Source organism: Aythya fuligula, chromosome Z (genome assembly GCF_009819795.1).
Source record: "Aythya fuligula isolate bAytFul2 chromosome Z, bAytFul2.pri, whole genome shotgun sequence".
Lineage (NCBI taxonomy): Eukaryota > Metazoa > Chordata > Aves > Anseriformes > Anatidae > Aythya > Aythya fuligula.
In genome coordinates this window covers 37,933,544-37,954,540 of record NC_045593.1, presented here as the reverse complement: position 1 = coordinate 37,954,540, position 20,997 = coordinate 37,933,544, and the positions used below count along the sequence as shown (strand labels likewise).

At 35.3% G+C, this 20,997-nt stretch overlaps 1 protein-coding gene across 1 annotated transcript in view; it reads left to right on the top strand.

The window, feature by feature from the left end:
* Positions 1-20,997, top strand: part of PCSK5 (proprotein convertase subtilisin/kexin type 5) — a 252,991-nt gene that overhangs the window by 209,874 nt on the left and 22,120 nt on the right. Inside the window, exons 22-27 of the mRNA XM_032205587.1 lie at positions 2,717-2,853; positions 4,784-4,981; positions 5,324-5,392; positions 17,113-17,155; positions 17,946-18,088; positions 19,326-19,526. Coding sequence (XP_032061478.1) covers positions 2,717-2,853; positions 4,784-4,981; positions 5,324-5,392; positions 17,113-17,155; positions 17,946-18,088; positions 19,326-19,526 — 791 coding nt within the window. The remainder of the gene's footprint in view (positions 1-2,716; positions 2,854-4,783; positions 4,982-5,323; positions 5,393-17,112; positions 17,156-17,945; positions 18,089-19,325; positions 19,527-20,997) is intronic.

Sequence of the window (20,997 nt, the reverse complement as noted above, 5' to 3'; positions counted from 1 at the left end):
GAAGTTTAGGTGCTCTAGCACCTAATCCAGGAGCCTGTTGTTTCTAAACTCATGTCCTGTCAATAGCTCTGTCCTCACACCAATAACTCTGGTTCCCTTACATTTCAGTCAACTGGTATTTAAGTAGTATGAAATCAGAATCTGGTCCTGTAAGGCACAGAAAAACAAACCTCAAGCAATGCTACAATTTACAGAGCAAAAGTCTGTGCTAAGACCATTGGATGCACAAGGATCAGTGGAGCCCAGACAAATTCATAGCTGAGGAAACAGTATGGATGTAATGCATATAAAGTTGGACGTGGCATTAGCACAGGTTTTGGGCAGAATTTTGGACAGAGAACTGGATTTTTCCAATTCACAATTGCATTAACTTAGGTTGTATGTGTTTCCTAGCAATGCGTTTTGAGATGTAAAACAAAGGTACAGAACAAACTAGTTACAATGCCATTAGGCAAAGCCACTAGAAGTTTCCAGCAATGAAGTCTCTGTGATCTTTTGGAAGGGTGCTGCTGTCTCCTCAGTACAAATGCTCCATCAGTTTTCAGGTTTTTTATCTAAGGTTTCCAAGAGCTCTCTGTTTTCTTTTTGAACACTATGAAAAGTTGTTAGAAAAAAAGTAATATTGGACAGTCACAATTAAAGAAATAATAATAATGGAAAACCTCAACCAAAAGCTAAATAATAAGTCATTCCAATGGGCACTATTTGTTATGTGCTTGAAATAGACCAATTGAACTGGATCCTAAATCTTATAGCTCTTTAGAGCTTTAGATGGTATCTGTTGAAGGCATTAATGAGTGGCCATTAGATAACAGAGACTAAAATTCAGCAATCCTGCTTTCCTACAGGGGAACACCTGTCCTTTTTGAAAAGGATGAAGAGATTTGGGGTGGGGGGTAATTACTGAAAATCCCCTGAAAATGAAAACAGTGATCAATCCCTATTCTTTCTGAAAATTCAGCAGGGGATGTCACAGTAATTCATAATAAAATCACTGCTAGATCAGTTGGTTGTTTGAAAATTCAAAATGCAGCTACTTGTTTTATAAAAATTATATAGTAGTAGTAGTATAGTTTTTGTCCAGCTAAACAGTGTTTTTCATCAAAATTCTCCTCCCTTTGTTTACTGTTTCAGCTGAAAAGTTTAGTGAAAAGATCTCTCCTGCTGGTGTCTATCATTAGAAACAGCATAACAAAAATGAAGGAAAAAAAAAAAAAAAAAGTACATTACCACTATAAAAGGTGCAATTTTTTATTTTTTGTTTGTTTGTTTGTTTAGTGAGGATAACTATCATTATAGCTAGCACATGTGATGGAATACAGTAACACTAAATCCAGTGTTTCTGACATGGTGTCCCATTTGCACAGAAACAAAACAGTTTGAGCTGTGGTCCACATGAAGAGATGAATACTGGTCTTCAGCAATACAGATAGCATTCTGTGAATGGTCTGTCAGACTCCAGAGCAAAGAGACATCTTTGCTGAATCTACCTTTACGAGCTTCTCCCTGTTTCCCTGCAGCAGCCTGACTTCAGCATCACAAGTCTTTTTAACTAATTCTTAAGCTTGCTTAGACACTGATGTGCTGCATGCTCTTCAGGAAGGCTGTTTGCATTATGGCATATTCTTCCATATCCACACTTCATAAGCCTAGACATTTCCAGTCATGGTAAATTCAAAACGGTTTCAAAGACTGTTTGACAAAATTGTTTTTAAACTTTGCAGATGTTTTTCTCTCCCTCTTTCAGAATAAATCTAACAATGACCATAGCAACTCAAATTTATGAAGACATATTGCAGACATTGTCAATACCACTGCCTGGCTCCAAGGAAGCATGCACTATCTTCATGTTGTGGAAAGCCTAAATCCTAGTTGTACAGAAAACCTGATGGTCTTGAAATCTGTACTAAGATCCTGAATTGTGCTCAATGTGTCTAGAAAATGAGTCCTAAATCCTCAAAAACCAAACTGGTCAAGGACAAAAACTGTTGAGAGTAGGAGATTACAGTCTCTTCTCTCTAATTCTAAGTATTGAAAACACATTCCAACTCTAGCCAACTTGTTTTACACTCTTTTAATAGTCATATCTGTATTGATGCTTTTCTCCTTTTCATCCAGAAAGAATAAAAGCATTAGACACTAAATAGTGGTGAAAATGGACCAGAAGTTTTCATTACATATAAGGGTTCTGTAGCAGATTTTTTGTTATGCAGCAGGACTACATTTAGTAGCAAAATGCCTAAGTATTTACACATATGCAAGTCTAAAAAGACAAGTCCTAAGGGCGGAGATTCAAAGAGGTGTTTGACTGCATATACTTAGGCGTTGCACTGAAGCCACAGTATTTTTCACAGCTAGCATTTGAACTAACAGATAGACCATTGCTTCACAGAGAAAGACCTAGTCTTACTTTCCCTCTAAATGACATTAGGTGACCACTTCAGAGAAAGTAGTAGAAAGAAATTTAGATGTAAGACCAAAGGGTGATTTTTCTGGGAAAATAATCCAACTCATCTCTGAAGTCCAGGTTCTACATGTGGCTGACATTCTAATCAGCAAATACTATCAATAAGATCAGGGAAATGAAGGAGAGGAGTGCAAAGACTCTTGTCAATAGAGTGAAGGAAGTATATCTTGTTTTTCTTATCAGTACATTCTAAATTTAAAGAACAAGTTATTGGTGAATTTCTAATTATGCCTCCCTGTGCCTCAAAAGATTCTTTGATGATGGTCGCTGTGTTATACAATGCCCCAGAGGAAAGTTTGAATTCAAAAGGCAATGTCATTTGTGCCATCATACCTGCCTGGACTGCAGTGGAAGTGAACCTAACAAATGCACCGCTTGTGGAACAGGTGAGAAAGATTTCTCCTTGCGGCTTTTCCCCCTTGATTGGCATCCAAGTTTCCTTTCTTCTCTGCTTTCAGGACCTGTTAGAGCCAGCAAAACAAGCAGTGCTTTTGCTACTTACCTGCCTTATAACTGCGTTTTAACCTTGAAGGGTTTTGGAGCTCAACTGTTTTTGGTTTTTTTTAAAGTGTAACAAAACATGGCTCTGCATAGTCATTGCATCTTTATGCTTCACCCTTTGTGTATTTTGAATAGGAGCTATGATAATAGAAACAGAAACAGAAACAAGTAAAATAAAGTCAGAAAATCTACACAAAAGCCTCTAGAAAAGAAAGTATCATGCCTACCTCCACCAGCCTCTACACAGTGTTTCACTGAGATGGAACAAACTTGTTGCAGGGAATCCAGGGTGCTCTCCAAAACATCTCCTTGGGGAAGACTAGGAAGCAAGCGTGGTGGCTTCCACCACCATGCCCCTACAGATGGACAAATAAGGTCTGAACAGTGTCTTTTTGACACTTTTTTATGGAGTTTATGTTGAGACTATGCCGTTAACTATGTAGTTGTTCCAAGAAGCAACCCCTGTTCTTGTGAAGCGCCATCAGTGTCTGAAGCATAAAATTGATTCCCTCTCACCTCTCTAATGCCTGATACATAAAGAACTCAAGAACAATTACATGCAAGTGACTGTAAGTGGTGTCAAATTATCTTGGAAATGAGTATTTAGAATTTAACTCTCAATTCATCTAAGAAAAATGAATATTTGCGAGCTTTTTCTAATGATTTGCAATGAATTCATAGCCTTCTTCCTTTTTTCTGCTTCTTCCAGTTCAGTCCAATTCTTTACCGGCCCAGTCTTTGTTTAGTAATAAGTGTCCAGATTACAAGAAAACACTGGCATAGCTCACATTAATTTAGTCATATTGATGAGACTGATGTTCTCACTTTGGGAACTGTGGCTGAGTAGATGAAGTTTCCAAATTGTGCTTTAGGCCCAATATGAGGAAGCAGTTTGTATAATTCTTGCTCAAGTTTCTCCCTGTGGTGGACAGCAATATAAATTTCTGTATTTCTATATCAAGCAGTGGAAACACCGATGAGAGTCACACTGAGAAAGCTAACAAAGATCACTCAAGATTCAGACATGAAAAGGAAAGGAATAAAGTCCGAATTGTTTTTTCTTTTGTGGTGCAACAATCATTCCCTAACATAGCTGCTTTCCCTGCAGCGTCAGAAGTAAATTATGATACACAAATGCTTAGGGGGCTCTATAGATAAGTAATAAAATACACTTAGCACTATACTGTATGCAATTTAAACTGTAGGGTAGCTCATTAGAGAATTACCCACATCACAGCACATGGCACATGGAGTTATAGGAGTTTCCACAGGTTTCATTGAGAAGTCAGCTCCCATACACTATAGAATGCTACTGCTCTGATAGCAAACAGAAGGACATTTACTATTCAGATTCAAATCTAAACATTTCCAGAGCTTAGCTGTGACTAGGGTGCAGATTAGACTTTAATGTATTATGGAAATACACTGATCCCTCTGAAAGGTGATGTGGGCAGATTTGTTTTCATAATGGTGATTTTACATCTATTTGTACAACACACTACAAGTACTTCTATGGTCACTGTAAGGGAATATTTGGAACCCGATAATGGAAATCTTGTGGTCCTTATTTGATTAGATTGATGGATATAGATAGTGATGGTTCACTAGCATAACATTTTTATGTCACAGATCTTCAGGTGTTTGGAAGATCAGAGATCCTGAAACTTCTGTACATTCAGTGTAAAACTGAGCAAATCTTGTAGTCTGCATTCAATGTTAATTCACATCAGATGAAGCACTGGAGGATTAATAATGCTGCTTCTTCTGTTAAAATGCCCTCTGCTGCTTTCTTTTCCCTGTTTGTCGGCCACACAGATAGACGAGGGATGGAACGTTTTCTGTACCAAGGGGAGTGCAAAGAGAGCTGTCCTCCAGGTCACTACCATTCAAAGAACACCTGTGTCCCGTGCTCTGGACACTGTGAGGTTTGCCTGGACTCCAGACACTGCAAAAAATGTTACAGAGGATATTACCTTACCCAAAATGTATGTCAGAAACATAGCTGCAGAAAAGGTAAGCATCCTTCAGTGATTATATTCTATGTATTAGAACAAAAACTCTATTTAATCCATTACAGAAAAGTGGTTAAACATTTTGGTTCCTGTTCTGAAATACACAATCACACCTGAACCTGAGCTCCTTTAACTCCAGCTCTAATTCTCTTCTAATGTTGTGTTAATGCAAAATAGGAATATTCTCCTCTAATTGAATGGGGTTACACAAGAACAAACGAGAAAAGAAATTGGTCTGTATCTTTCTCCTTTTGGGATTTGCATAAAGCATAATTCTATGAGCCTTCAAATGTTGGCTTTCTATTATCTAGGATTAACCATAATTAAGTGACTTTCAAAACAGGTGAAGTGGAAGATCCTGACTCTGAAGATTGCATACCTTGTTCAGAAGGATGCCAGAACTGCCAATTGGGTAAGTAGCCCTATTACAAACCTTTCTCCTTATTCTTCAGTTAGGGAGTAATTATTTCTCCTTCCTCTCTTGCTGTTGGCCTGTGAGCAATTAACCACTGCTATATTCTCTCACCAGATAAGTTGCACTTTTCTCAGTGTATTTATTTTTTAACACCAACTATAAATTCTATCACCAGCATAAATAAGAATAAGGTTTTGTGTTAATTTAATTAATTAACTTTGCAGCACATACTACTTTTTCTTTCTACCAGACTTCTGCTGTAATACGCCATACTATAAAACCAACAACTCTAGTGACCAGCCATTTTGTAAAAGTGCAATCTAGCCTAATACTTTTGTCTATACCTACTTTTCTAGCTTTCTACTATACCTGTAGCTTCCTATATTGGTGAATGAATAGGTGGCAGGATCAAGATCGAGGACCAAGATTACAACTACACTGTTGTCCTTTTTGTATGGTGTGGTATCCGTGGTATCCAGCTTCCTATCAGCTGGGTGCTTGGTTGTGGAAAGAAAAAAAAAAAAAAAGAAAAAAAAAAAAAAAAGAAAAAAAGAAAAGAAAAAGAAAAGGGAAAGAATATATTCCAATACCAATTTTCATTGTTGTTATCAGATGGTACTTTCCTAGGCTATGTTAATATTTTTGGTGCCTTCATGACTCTTGTGGCTTAAAATCCATTTTATCTTTCCTGCAACAATTTACTGCTAATCTTGGGTTTGAGCTAGTGCAGAACACCCTATGAATAGCAAACTCTCTTAAAAATAGGCATTGCTAGTAACTCAGGGACAGACTTTATTTGATTGTGAACTTAATAAGACTGCATCAGGAAACTTCAAGACCTTTCACTGGAGTACAGAGAAAGAAGTTATACTCATTTAAAATACTTACCTCTATCCTCAGAACATCGTCCTGTAAATCGTCTCCTAAATATTAGTCATAATATTAATCAGTCATAATATCCACTACATAGTTACTCCCAGGTTATTGCACTCAGAATTCTAATTTTAAAAACTGTTTTTCAAAAGCTTCAAAGATCAACAGAATGGATAAAAGTAAAACAAAGACTGAGTAAACTTCCAGTGCTTAGTGAAGTCAGAAGTATTAGGATGCCAGAGCCTGGTAAGGGGCATGTTGTTAAGAAAACTCCTTGACAGTTACGATGCATATATTATTGAGAGTTTAAATAGGTTGGTTTAATGTTAGCTCTACTTAGAACAGAAACAGCAGTGGTATAAAAGATTCCAAACAGATTTTGCAAATTACCATGTGTTCCTGAAATAAAGCATGACCTATAAAATTCAAGATTAAAATGAATCAGGTAGAGATGCCATTTGTTCATTCCTGCTCTTAATAGTCATTGAGATTTCTGGTATATCAATACCAATTCATAGATAAGATGAGGACAGTAATAGCTTTCTCATGTCTTATCAGAAAATTGACATATTTAGAGATTTCTGTAAAAAGAAACAGCTGAACTGCCTGTTTCTTAGAAAACAGAAGTGGATTATTTTGAAAGCTGTAAAGAAATTACACTGCCATAAAAATAATTAAAATTAGTAAAATTTCAAGTTGAGGAAATATGGAATGTGATATATTTCTTTTCACGTCGTTATGGCCTTTCTGCACAATGTCTTCTTAAAATTAAGAGAATATTGCACAATTTTAAAGTCTCTCTTTGTCTTATCTTCCATTCAGCAGCACTGAGGAATTTAATCTCAGTAAAAACTGTAGAGCAGGAGTAGAAAAACATTCCAGTGCAATGAACGTTTCTTTCAGAAGTGCAGCAGGAAGCTCTGGGGAATGCTTTATTAAAAAGGAGAGAGAAGGAGAGAAAGGAAGCTAAATGTAATAATCACAGCAATTGGAATCAAAATTATACAGTTCACAGACCAAAAAGTAGTTATTCATATACAAATACAAATTCATTTCATGCATACTTATGTATCTGCAAACATCTCAAGACCATTCTCTCACAAAAATAAATAAATAAATAAATAAATAAATAAATAAATAAATAAATAAATAAATTGTCAGGCACCTGCTCTTTCTGAAGTGCTTTGAGATTTTTTGATACATACTGTAAGAGAAAAAAATATCTTCTTCAGTTTATGCTTAGTCTAAGGAATCTTTAAAACTGACAGATACCATTCTGCCTGCAGACAGTCAAGTTCTGGAATATGTTACGAGAAAATTACCTTAGATGTCACTAACCCCCAGAGGACCTATGGCTTTGTACATTGTGCCAAAGAAATAGCTATGCACAGAATCACACAGAATCACAGAATTTCTAGGTTGGAAGAGACCTCAAGATCATCGAGTCCAACCTCTGACCTAACGCTAACAGTCCCCACTAAACCATATCCCTAAGCTCTACATCTAAACGTCTTTTGAAGACCTCCAGGGATGGTGACTCCACCACTTCCCTGGGCAGCCTGTTCCAATGCCTCACAACCCTTTCAGTAAAGAAGTTCTTCCTAACATCTAACCTAAAACTCCCGTGGCGCAACTTTAGCCCATTCCCCCTCGTCCTGTCACCAGGCACGTGGGAGAACAGACCAACCCCCACCTCGCTACAGCCTCCCTTGAGGTACCTGTAGGGTGCACTGCGGGGTTCACCTCCCTACCTTCTTCTGCCCACTCCTGAACACTTCTGACTGTGACTGCTGCCATCTAGCCCAACTGGCATGTTCAAATACATCACATCCCATGAAATCTGAAAGGCAGAGTCTTGCACAGGCATTGAAATCAGAAGTGAGAGCTAACAACAAGTCAAGCCTATAGGGGACAAGTAAGCACAAACACAGAATTGGACAAAGTGCCTCAGAAAGTGTTCTGAATAAATTTCAAGTCCACACTGTCAAGATTATGTTTGTGGCTTTGCTACCTCAGGTCTGGTAGCCTAGTTTGGGACACTGAGCCTACTTTCTGGACCTGTAGTCCAGAACCTGGATCTGGACCTATTGCTCCCTCTCATTCAGAGAGATCCACAGGAAATTCAGGTCTTCACCACCCCTGACCATCAAGCCATGACTAAATGTAAATGACTTGTGTTCTGGTGGACACCAGAAAGCACCATAAAGACTATAAAATAAAATCCAGTTTCCTCAACAGAGTCATCATTTGAAAAGGAAAGTTTTGCTGACGCAACGCCATTAGATAGGAGAGTTTTCTGTGTGCTGTTACAGGAGTTACACTCCACCCTTCAGCACAAGTTCTCTCACTCCCATATTAAGATCACCTCGGAATCTTGTCCATAGCTTCTCCAAAGCCTTAAAACTGTAATGAGAATCAGGAAATTTCTTCAGAGTCAACCTTATCTTTTTTAAAAAGCAGTCAGCTATAATCCCACTTAGGACAAGAGAAAAATGCTAAGGTAAAACTGTAGAGTTTGAGCCATTTAATGTAATTATTTTAAAAGAATTCCAGAGTCAGTACAATACAAGAACATAACAATGCTGGCTGTTATGTGCTGTGCCTAAAATACAACACATGGAATGGTGTATTCTAAAATGCAACACATGGAACAGAGTGTTCTTTCAACCACTTTCATCTCTCTTTCTAATAATACAAATTGTGTTTGCCCTTTTGCACCTGCATAATATATAGACACAATATATGAGTACTTATGAAGATGAAAAATTATGAACTTCCTTGATATGCGATATCTACTGACTTGTATATGTATATTTCAGAAGCAGAAACCACCACACCACTAACCAATAATGTTAAATATGAGCACCTAGTTTATTACAAAGCTAAATATTTGAAGACAGAGAGCTCAAGTGTATCATTGATAAATTCATAGCGATCAACTGAAGGATAGTTCTTCCTCTCAAGAGAGACTGCAAAAGTCAGGTTTTGACCCAATTTGTTTTCCTTTCAGACTTTGTCCTCCCATGTAGCCACATATTCCTGATCCAATTCCTGCTCAACTATTTGCTGATTCACTTCCACTCACCTCACCGGACTTGTGAAAGTATAACTTGTTATGATATGAATACTTCTTAAGGTTTCTTGGAGATTACCTCATCTCTGTGTAACAAAACTCCTTGTATTCCATTGCCTTCTGACCCTCCCAGTTTTCTGCAGAGAGCAGCACAAAGTGGTTCTTGCAACCTTTGCATCAGGACTGTTTTCAAAGGCTAACACAGAATAAAGTGTTTTTCAGTGCAAGTGTTCAGTGGTGCAGATAAGGATGTTCAGAATAGCAATCACACTTTTCTCCTTATGAGATACCTTGCAACAATATAAACAGCAAGAAAGCACAAGAAACAGCAGCTCTGAGAATAAAAGCCTATAAAACAGGCATTTAGGCCCAAGTGTGACTCTTCATTTTAACAATGTAAAGCCTCAGCAACTCTCAAAGTTCATCCAGAACTTAACTATTTTGTTTGGCCTGGGCTACAAGGGAACAAACATACAGCTGTATAGGCAGAGGCAGACAGAAAGACATGTAAATGTTCCACAAGTTCTATCACACAGAGTAAGATGTGTAAGGTATTGTGAGTGAGAGAAAAGGTATCTGGAGGAGATTTAAAGAACATATGAGACAGTTAAAGTGTAGCACTTTAACTCACAGGTACAGATTGGGATTCTGGCAGTTGTGCTCATGATTAATGAGTGAAAAATGATCTGGTTCCCATAGCAACATAAGTAGCACAAAGAAAAACTTCATTTCTTCAAACCTTCCCTGATGATGAATAGACCACAGATTTCAAAATACCAGAGAAAATTATGATAAGGATTCTTTCTTATCTCAGAGTAAATCTTCCTCAAAAGGTTAATCATGCAGGATGGGCTTTAGATTTGCAGATAATAGGACTTGTTTCCTCAGATTTTTGGAGTGAGAATATGCAATCTGTGCAAAAAGAATGTCCAAAAAGATCTGGAACAGTTCTTTAATTTTCAGTATGGAGATTTCAGTGTAGGCAGAACATTACATTAAAGGATGTTGTCTTTCCCAAAGTATAGGTAGAAGGTAATTTCCTTGCACAATAAAGATATGGGACATTTGCACTAAAAATAAATATATAAAAAAGCTGTCTTTGAAATTTTATTTTTCTCAGAAAACAAAACAAAACAAAACTTATTTGGCAAAATCCAGGCCTGGAAATCAATGGAAGAAATTAAGACATAAGATTGAACCATGAGGTTTGTGAACACAGGCATGCAGCCTGCTTGGATTCTTACTAGTAGCACAGATGATTCCTCTATAAATAGTAAGAGTTTTTGAGTAATTAAATAATTAAGTAAACAATTAAGAGTAATTGTCTTGGTACTGAATTTTGACAACCCAGCCCCCATATTTCTTGAAAAATATTATTTCACTGACTGAAAAGCAGAATTGTGATATCTGATTATCAAACAATAAAAAAAAATAGTCTGCAGGAACCTATTAATTTTCTAGAACCATCTCATTATTCTGATGTTAAGATGATGTTCGTCATTACATTTGTAATGTCTGTAATCTGTTTAGCTCTTTAAGGTATTAATACTCCAGATTTCAGTTTAGAGCTATGTGTAATAACAGCATGGAAGAACAATACTGGTGTTAGATCAAAAGTTCATGTAACTCTGTAATCAGTGGTGAAACAATGAACATACTGTTAGAATTACAAAGACAAAGAAAGTATATATTGCTAGTCCTTCAACAATCTAAAGTTCAGGAGCTTTGTTAATCAAATCAGTAAAGAACTGTTTTCTGCTGAATAATTCTGCTGGAATAACTGCAGAACAAATATAGTAAAACAAAATAAAATCTAACCATTTCAAGCAACTCTACCTCAATATGTACTTGTTTCAACTACTTGGGTTTGCAGAATGCCATGACCTTTCAAATAGGGAATTGTGTTTAAAGAACAATTTATTGACTGGAACAGTGCAAATGAGGATTATCTGCATACAGGGAAGATGTTTTCTCTATGATTCCTGCCTGCATACATTTTTTTTCTTTTGTTGTTGTTGGTGGTGGTTGGTTGGTTGGTTGTTTTTAATCAGTGGGTCAAAGGAATCCAGCTGTTCAAATTAGTGGCAAAAACTGCATTGATATCTGTGGTGCAAAGCTAGGATGTCTGGCCCACAGTCTGCATTCCAGCACCCTTCAGGTAGTGCTACTCACCCAGAAGAATTACCTGTGTAGTAAGAAACAATTCAAAGATAAGTGACAATCTTGGTCTGTTCCACAAATGCATCTCAACACACAGAAAGGTCATTTTTTGTAATAGCTATTATATTGCTTAAAAACCTTCACATCAAGATTTACACACATGGAGAAGATGGTCAGAAGAGTAAAAAAGCAAAAGATAATGCATCAGCTGAGTGCTGGAATAAACTCTAAGAAAAATAAATCAAACACCCTCACTTAATTGTTAGATACTACTGCCTATGTCTTTATTTCATTTCTCGTGAAGTCTGCATAACTTTAATTTTAACAGGAATATGAATGAAACACTCATTCTTCTTTTTAGCCCTGTAAGTAATAATTTCTCTGGATGCTATCATATTTTAGAGCTTCATCTAAGGTGTAAATCTCTCCTCAGCATTGGTCCACTACATGTGTTTACAGACAAGAGTACTCCAACCAGACATACACATTTTAAAACTAGTTTGTTAAATTTTCTGTTCCTTGAAGGTTCACATCATTTTCCCTCAGTGAAATCTCTCCCAAAATATAATGTGTTTATTAATGAACATACAAACAAATTTTGACGTGTTTTTCAACACTTAACTTCCATCATATAAACCATGGAGCTATTTCATGTAATGCATGTCATAATGCATTATATAATTGCTTTCATTTCATCTTATCTGCAGATCACTACTGCTTTTAACTACAGCATATTAAAATCCTCAATATGTGTCTTCCCCTTTATTTTTTCAATGAAAAGCAGTAACAGCAAATGAAATTATTTCTCTTTTAGAATAATATAATTGAGATTAGAGCTTATGATTTTTTTAAGTTAACCAGCTTTCCAACAAGAATAACAATCAAAATATTTTCTGCTTTCACTATCCTCATTTTTTTACTAACTAAAGGTAGGTTACATTTTAAACAATAAAAGTTATGAAAAGAAATAGAGGTAATTTTTGTAAAAGGATCAGGAGGTTTTGAAAACAAAAAGGTGAAAAATATTTTTCCTTCTTTGACTTAAAAATGAACGTATTTTTAATTCATTCATCGTGATCAAACCAAAGTTATAGCTTTTGGCCAAAACAAATAATGATGACCTTTTTTCCCATTTAAGTCTCACTGACTACAGAATCCAGCTTACTCCATGGTTAAAATTATCATTCTCACCTTTCTTCCTCTTCCTGGTAATATGACTTGTCAAATGAATTATATGTTATAATTAAGAAAGAAAACTAAGCAAATTTACTGACAAAACTCCTAAAAAGAAAAAGAATTGGAGGAAAAAAATAAAATAGAAAGAATGAAACTGACAAAAAAAATAAGTTTTCATGCACAAAGTAGAAGATTCAAATCACAGTTCTGGGTTCCAGAAAAGAAATCTCCCTTATTTGCATGACTTACTGAAATCAGAATTTTCACCTAGGCTTATGTCTAGTCCAAATCCCATTGTGGTTGGATTGTACATTTCAGTTATTTTAATTGAGAACCCATAAAACTAAATCAAAAATGGTCTAGAGGTAGTTAAAATATGTAATTACACTTGTTGGTTATATATTACCATTTATAGTTTTGTTTGCTTTTTTTTTTTTTTTTTTTTTAAATTATTTTAAATTATTGTTCAGAGGAATGTAAATGGAAAATAAAATCTAGCAGTAACTGCTGAAATTAAACAATTACTACAGGCTGGCCCTTAAAGAAAAACTGCAATGTAATATAAAATCATTTTCATTCATTACATTTAATTAAACTGGAAAAGAAAGGTAAACCAGGCATCAAGTCCCAGGCACAGAATATCCTCAGCTTCTTCTGAGTGCAAAAGGAGTTAAGTGTTTTCAGCACATTCTAGGCTGAGCCAATAAATACTTCAAAATATTTAATTTAAAAAAAAAAAAGTTCATAAATGAATCAGAAAGCTAAAAGAAAAGTTATGATCTAAATACAGATACTGCAAAATATACCCATGCACTTAGTTTCAACTCACAGCTTTATTGTATACATCAGATAAAGTTAAACATGCATACCAGTCATTGCAAGATCTGGATCTCGACAAGACACTTTGATTAAGGCCAGCGCAAAAGTACAGTAGGCTAACCACACAATGTTTCCAGAATTAGGATCTGTCTAAATATTGTGAACTCTGAGATACAGTGAAACAGTGACAGGGATTTTCAAAAATGGTCTGGAGCTCATTTTTACTATGGATTTATGCAGTAAATATTTCATTAAGCCTCTAAGGTAATACTACAAAAATCACCTGCAGTGTTCCTATACTTTCAAACAAAAGAACAAAAGTGCCCTTCCGGCAAAGCAATGCAATGCTTGTAACACTAATGCCCATACTCCCTCATGAAGTAGGGAAAAAAAAAACACCACCCCCCCCAAAAAAAAAAAAAAAAAAAAAAAAAAAAAAAAGCCAACAATGTACCACTAATTTTGTACAAATCAGATAGCTTAAAGAAAAAGTAACTCTCTGTCCTTTGACCGTTATTTAGTCTTTGCATGTCCGTTTTCTAAATTAGAACAGAGCTCTGCTACAAATATATTGTACTTATACTGGTGGGCTGCAAGGGAGGGTACAGGACAATCACTGTAGTACAGAAAAGGAAAGGAACAAAATTACTTTTTCTATGAACTCCAGATGATCTTTACTTATCTAAGAAAGCTACAATAAAAACAGAAAGTCACAGAGGATTTTGGTTGTATCTGAGGCTGTATATTTTAAAATTAGTTGAATCCTGTTTCCAGTGCTATCAAGATTAATTTTGTTTCTGTATTCAAAGTGTGGGTGAGACTCAACACAATGGAAATCAATGCAAATGGAAACTATTGTGTGTAGATAAAATATTAGCAGTTCTCATGACAATAAATCTTTTAGAGTATGATATATCTATCAACCCATTTCATGCCACAGAAATCTAGTTGTTTCATGGGCAATTGAACTCTAAGTGAGTATAGGATGAGCAAGCTGACTTCAGCCCCAACAGGTATTTATTACTGCTAGTCCAAGAACAGATTGTGGCAGATTTTCAAGGAGTCACTGCCGAGGAACTGTATGGTAATATCCTTAAAATTCCCTAGATAATTCATTCTTAAAATTTGTTTCCAAGATTTTGGAAACATAGCACGTATTAAACATCGAATTTGCTATTGAAGGAATACTTACTTATATAGTTAGCTTTCTCTCTGCTTGCTTTCAGATAGCTTCCCTCATTGTATTCCTTTCTAAACTATTGCATTATTCCTCAACAGTTTAAACTCAAAAAACTAAGATTATATATAAGAAGTGGTAGAGCTTCCATTTAGTGGGTGTGTGTGTAAAAGAAACGGCGATGTTCAGTAAAAGCTGATAAATAATATAGGAGACAAATATGCTTGGGATTTAGGCTTCACAATCCCAATGGCTGTATGTTTAAATACCAGATTAGACTATGGGCTGGTCTTGACATGAGTAAGAGACATAACAAGAACATGTATGTTCCTTGACACTGTAACCTCAAATGCACTCTGAATGAGAGAAAAAACATATCTTGAAATTTTCAGAAAGCTCATGATTTCTAATCAGAAAGCCAGACGTATGCCCCCTGCAATTCTTCACTGTTTTAAAAGTTTATTGGATAATAAATCAGAAACTGTAAAATTTCTTCATTCCGTTTTAACTCCTGACTATGTACTGGAATCATAAAAGAGACAGATGTATAACTTTATACAAAGCTATCTGCAGCAATAAGCAAACAAATTCCTGATACCTGCCATGGTTAGACTGGCATTAACAACCCATGAGTGCTCTTTCACCATCTGAGTAGCATACTACACATGAGGCCCGTGGGTAACACATTATGCTACTCACTCAGAAACAATCTAGAAAATTCAGAGTCCCCCTGGTTTTGTCATCAGAAAGGTCAACAAAAAAAAAAAAAATTTTTTCATTATTGCTGGAAACTTAAATGAGACAAAATTTTCACCATGTTTGCTTTGCTTCTATAACTTCCTGAGATTTTCATTTTTCAAAATTATTAAGGAATTTGTTTGGTTTTGTCCCTCCTCCAAAATCTTAGGTTTGAAGAAAGACAGTGCATTCCCAAGTGAAATACAGCAAACTAGGTATTACTATATTTTTGGCTTTCCAATAGGTTTTTTCTTTCTGCAATTTTGCCTATGCTTTTGTGTTAGCAGCAGGGTGCAAGAAGGTTCTGAGTGAGTAGGCACCTTCTAGATGTTTGTGAAACCTTTTTTTTTTCTTTTCCCCTCTCATGCATTCTAGTGCATTTTCCCCAACAATCATCCCCAATCATGCATTTTCCCCAACATGCATTCTAGTCTGAAATATTAACAAACTATTTTTACTCATTAATTTCTAGATGTTTTCTCTCAGACCCTAAACCAGCTTTAAATGCAGTTGTCTTCAATTATGATTAAAAATAAATAAAAAATAAATAAATAAAATAGTATCTCATTAACAGAATTCCTGGACAAACTGAAAGTATTTCATCTGGAAGTAACAGAGGGCTTCATAGAAAATATTTTCATATTTTAAGAGTATTTCTTCTTTTAACATAAAACCTAATCCAAAGAACACTAGATTGTGTGATTGTTGTTTCTGATTGTGCTCTAAACAGCAAACAGAATATTTTCACAGATTTGCAACATTTCTGGGAAAAGTTTTACACCTCATAAATAAATTGCTGGAACTACTTACAAAACCAAATGCAAGTTGCCTAATAAGGTTGCATGTGTAAAGTGTGATTTATTGTATACGAAATTCAAATAGACTCAGTGAAAATTTTGTCTTGTGAGTACTATTAATATCAAAAATAATTTCTAGACATTTCATAGTTTAAAAATACATTGGCCAGGTTGTTCCATTTCCTTCTACTCTGTTCCATTTGGGATACCTGAATAAGGTAAAAGAAACTGAAAGCTAACAGAAGATACTGGAAGGTTACAGAAAATACTCTTCCATTCATGTGGGCATAAAGCCATATCCATCATTTTAACAGCTTTAAGAATTGTAAAGCACTTTTTTTGTTCATTTTTCATTATTGCTGGAAGTTTTTGAATGCAAAAACTAATTTTATTAAAAAGTTTAATAAAAAGCTTTGCCCTCCCCATTATATAGAAAAGTGTTGGTCTAACTTTTAAGATGAAATTATTGGTTACATAATTTTTAAAAGTTTGCTTTTAGACATGCAAAAAATGAACAAATAGTTTGAAACTACAGATTTGGATACTTCACGGTCTCCTTGTATTACAAGTTACACTTTTTGTCTAACTTGAGCTCCTGGGAAGATTCTGCTGTTCAGAACAACATTTCTTAATTACTCATCAATTCCTAGGTGATTTGCGCTCAAAAATAAGACTCAAAGTCACTGAAAACAAACAAACAAATACAAAACTAGAACTTACTTGTGGAGGAGCTTGCTTCCAAAAAAATGTAAGTGGAGATTCAGAGAAAATCATGTTATAATTATGACTATATTGATTTTAATGTAAGAATTTTTAACATAAAAATGGTGTCACAATGCAGCCTTTTAACATTCTCATTCTATCTCTGAATATTATTTACATAATTTCACATTTTTAATTTCAGATGACCCAAGAATCTGCATGGCATGCGTTCAGAACTACTACATGTGAGTATAGCTCTTTATGCCTCTACATTTTTTTCTGATGCAAAAATGTGTGCTTCACCACATAAACTGTGCTGTTAATGTTGTCCCACTTCTTTTAAGTATTGCCTATCTGAGAACAGTAACTTTGAGAAAAGCTTGGGAAATGGTGAAAAAACAGCCAATCATACAGTATCAAGATCATTTAAACCTTATGGACTGATTTGATCTTTATAAAGAGAGGTATATTGAACAGAAAGTGTATACAAGTTAATAAGTGCCTCTGGGTTTGGAACTAGTACACTCTTAGTATATTGTGCCCAATTCTGGTATTTACAGTTCAGCAGGCACTTAAAAATTTAAGGAGGTTAAGGAAAGAAAAAAAAAAAAAGTTTAACTTAACTAGAGGGAAAGGAAGAACACTACTGCTTTTCAAATAGAGTATCAAGAGAGATCTCTTTAATGATTACTGTGATAGAATAAATGTTGAAAAGACTGTGAGCTGTAGCACTGGATTATACATTTTCACAAGTGGTCATCTCTTTTGACCCACAATATAGTAATTTAAGCAAGCATTCATTTTTGTGTATACACTTAAAAAAATCAAAGTTGCTATACTTAAGAATGCTGATATTAGGAAACAAGACTTACTAAAATTGAAGAGCTAACCACAAATGCACTTCAAATAATTCAAATAATTTCTGTTCATTGGGATGAGAAAAGAGATTTGCCATTATCATGCCTAGAAGCAGACAGAAAACAAACTCATTAACCTCAAAAGGAATTTACCATTTATGTTTACTTTACCTTATAGGTATAAGCAGCGTTGCTATAAATACTGCCCAGAAAATACCTACAGAGATGAAAGTTCACTGCAGTGTAGACAATGTCCTAGCAACTGTGATAGCTGTGACAAGGATAAGTGTAACGTGTGTAAGGAAGGTTTTTATCTCTCAGGTAAGCAAAGCAACAAGTATGGCATATACCTGGAAGTATCTTAGATATTTTCTTTTTAGTCTGGATTCAAATTCTCAAATTCACAACTCTCCTATGGCAAACAGGAGAGGCTGGAGGGATTTAACACTTCGCAGAATCAGGTCCTGTGCTTTAACATAAGATGCCATTTGTTTCAAAAACTCCAAATATTTGACACTAACTATCCACTAGCTTGGGAGGGTATTTTTTTCTTGTATTGTTTTATTTTAATGCATTATCACACTTTCAGTCAAATTAAAAAAAAAAAAAAAATCGATTTGATTCAGACTGTGTGACAGGAGAGGCTTTTATCTCACAGAAGAACACAAACATTTCCTTGCTATTTTTAGGTGTACTTTTACTTTGACTTTAAGGTCCACGTAATGAGCCTCAAGCATTTTCAACATAATTTAGTTAAACCACAAAGTTTCACCTCAGATTCACACAAGACTCAGAATCTCTTAACTGTATTAGGAAGCCATGAATCAAGCAGGTCTGGCTCAGACATAATACCAAATAGGAACCACAGGAAATCTTGAGGTTACGGTGTTCTTGTGCATTGCCTACTCCATGTGCAAAACAGAGGACTAAAAAAACATCACATGCATGGAAAACTCTGTGGTCACAACCTGAGGTGATATGGTGGTCTATTTTTCTTTTAATGGAGATTGAAGAAAACAAAACAAAAATAAACAAAAACAAACAAACAAACAAACAAACAAAAAACAGTCTAACAACGTCTAAGGGCTTTGCTACAGTATACAGATGTTTAAGCTGAATCAGGCTTGCCTGAGTTTAGCTTTATATTCACCAGCAATTGGAGATTCAGCCAAACCTGAATTCTGGAATTCTGGACTTAGGTTTTATAGAGGGCCAATATAAAAACTGGGATTTAACCAGAGAACTTTATTCAAGAACTTGGACTCCTATAAGATACGTATTTACAGGATATAAAATATGGATGAAAACCTACCTGAGATACCAATTTCAGTGCAGATTGGTTAGAAGAGTTTATGAGCATTGTGTTTATGAGCTGAGCCGAATTTAGGGTTCACATTAAAAATGTTGTTTTGATATCTAAAAAAAGTTTCATAAATTCTTATATATTATTTGTTTGTCTTAAACTTCCTTGTTGAAGACAGAGAGGTCTACTGGAGAGGTATCTTCTTGTCATGTTTAGCAGTTGATACCGTGATGTTAGATTGTGTTTCTGTTGCAGGTGACACATGTGTGACTGAGTGTGGAGAAGGCTTCTTCAATGATGACATGTTTAGAGAATGTGAACCGTGCCATAGGAGCTGCAAAACCTGTGTTGGGTATAGCTACAAGAACTGCACTGGGTGCAAAAAAGATTTCCAGCTGTCTCATGGAGAGTGCCTGAATCCAAGAAATTATCAACCCACTGGGAAATTCTGGGATGGTAAGTGGCAAGAGACCCCTGAATCTTTTCTGTTTCTCTGAAGACTACTAAGAACTTTAGAAAGAGGACATCAAGATCATGCAGTCTCAGTGAAAATACACTTTCATCAGTACATCAAATGTAGTGACTAAAAACATTGCTTTGATCACAGACTGAAATTTATCTCCTTGCAAAGTGCATAACATTTTATTATAATTTCTGTGTTCCTTATCTAAAATACGGGGAGTTATTTTATCTGGATAGGAAAGAGTTTAAAAGATATCATATTTTAAAAAGATAAAAATTATAAAAGATAGGGAACTGTGAGTGCCTATACTGGGAGACATATAGGTTATGTTTCAGAACAGCTATCTGGCCATCGATTCTCTACACATTAGTGAATGTAAGTTGAAGGAAACTAGAAAGAATCAAATGTGTGTGTGTAATGCATATTTAACAGCAATATTCCTTCTTTTCAATCCTCCTACTACATAGACATGCACCACTAAGAGATTGAACACAGAATGTAAAACTGCATTATGAGTTCTTGTCCTACTTCAGCTGTTTCCATGCTTTCACAAAATTATCAGTTCTTTCTTAGTTAGCTTGTCTATAGAATGAGAAAACTACTATTTTCTTCTCAAATAAAATAATGTAATTGGAAGGAAAATGCTTGTGAAAATAAAAGCTGTTGATGAGGATGATTTGTACTATTTTTTAAATTATTTTCCTTTATTAAAGCATCTGCAAGTGCATTCCATTGCAGTCATCTATTTCTTCTTATGAAAGCATTAAATGAAAAGACAATTGTACAGCGTTTGTCATTCCTATTATATAAGTTATAGAAAGTACAATTGAATGGGTTACTTTACCCAATGAGGCCTTGCTAATGTGTGAATTTATCACCCAGCATGCAAATTAAAACTCTTTTGAGAGTAAATTAATTATTTTTAAGTGAAACTTTGTGCACCACACTGAATCTTGACAGGCTTGCAAGTGACACCTTAAAATGGTAGGTACACCATACCCGCCAACAGAGAGTAAAATTTCCACCACAGTTTCAATATCTATTTGTCTGATCACTGTAAAGAAAGAGAAAAGTCACCAACGCAATCCTTTCACTTTTTACAGTCATAAGGCATCAGCTGGAATAATAGGTTCAGTTTGGGGCACAATGTTTAAAGAAAGAAGTGGGTCAATATATCAGGAAACAGTGAGGAATAACAGAAGTCTACCGAAAAATAATGTGTATATATGTATGTATATGTGTATATATGTATATATATATGTGTATGTGCATATATATCTAAAATTAGAAACTCAGACAAATGAGGCCCTTGGGACTGAATGGGGAGGCCAAAAGGAACACAGCCATAAAGAAGAGTGGAACGGATCAGGTCTATTTATGTGCAGTAAACAGGACTTAAAATGGCCAAAAGGAGATTAGATTGGCCTTGGAAAAAAATGAGACTTCCAAATGGAATGAATAATG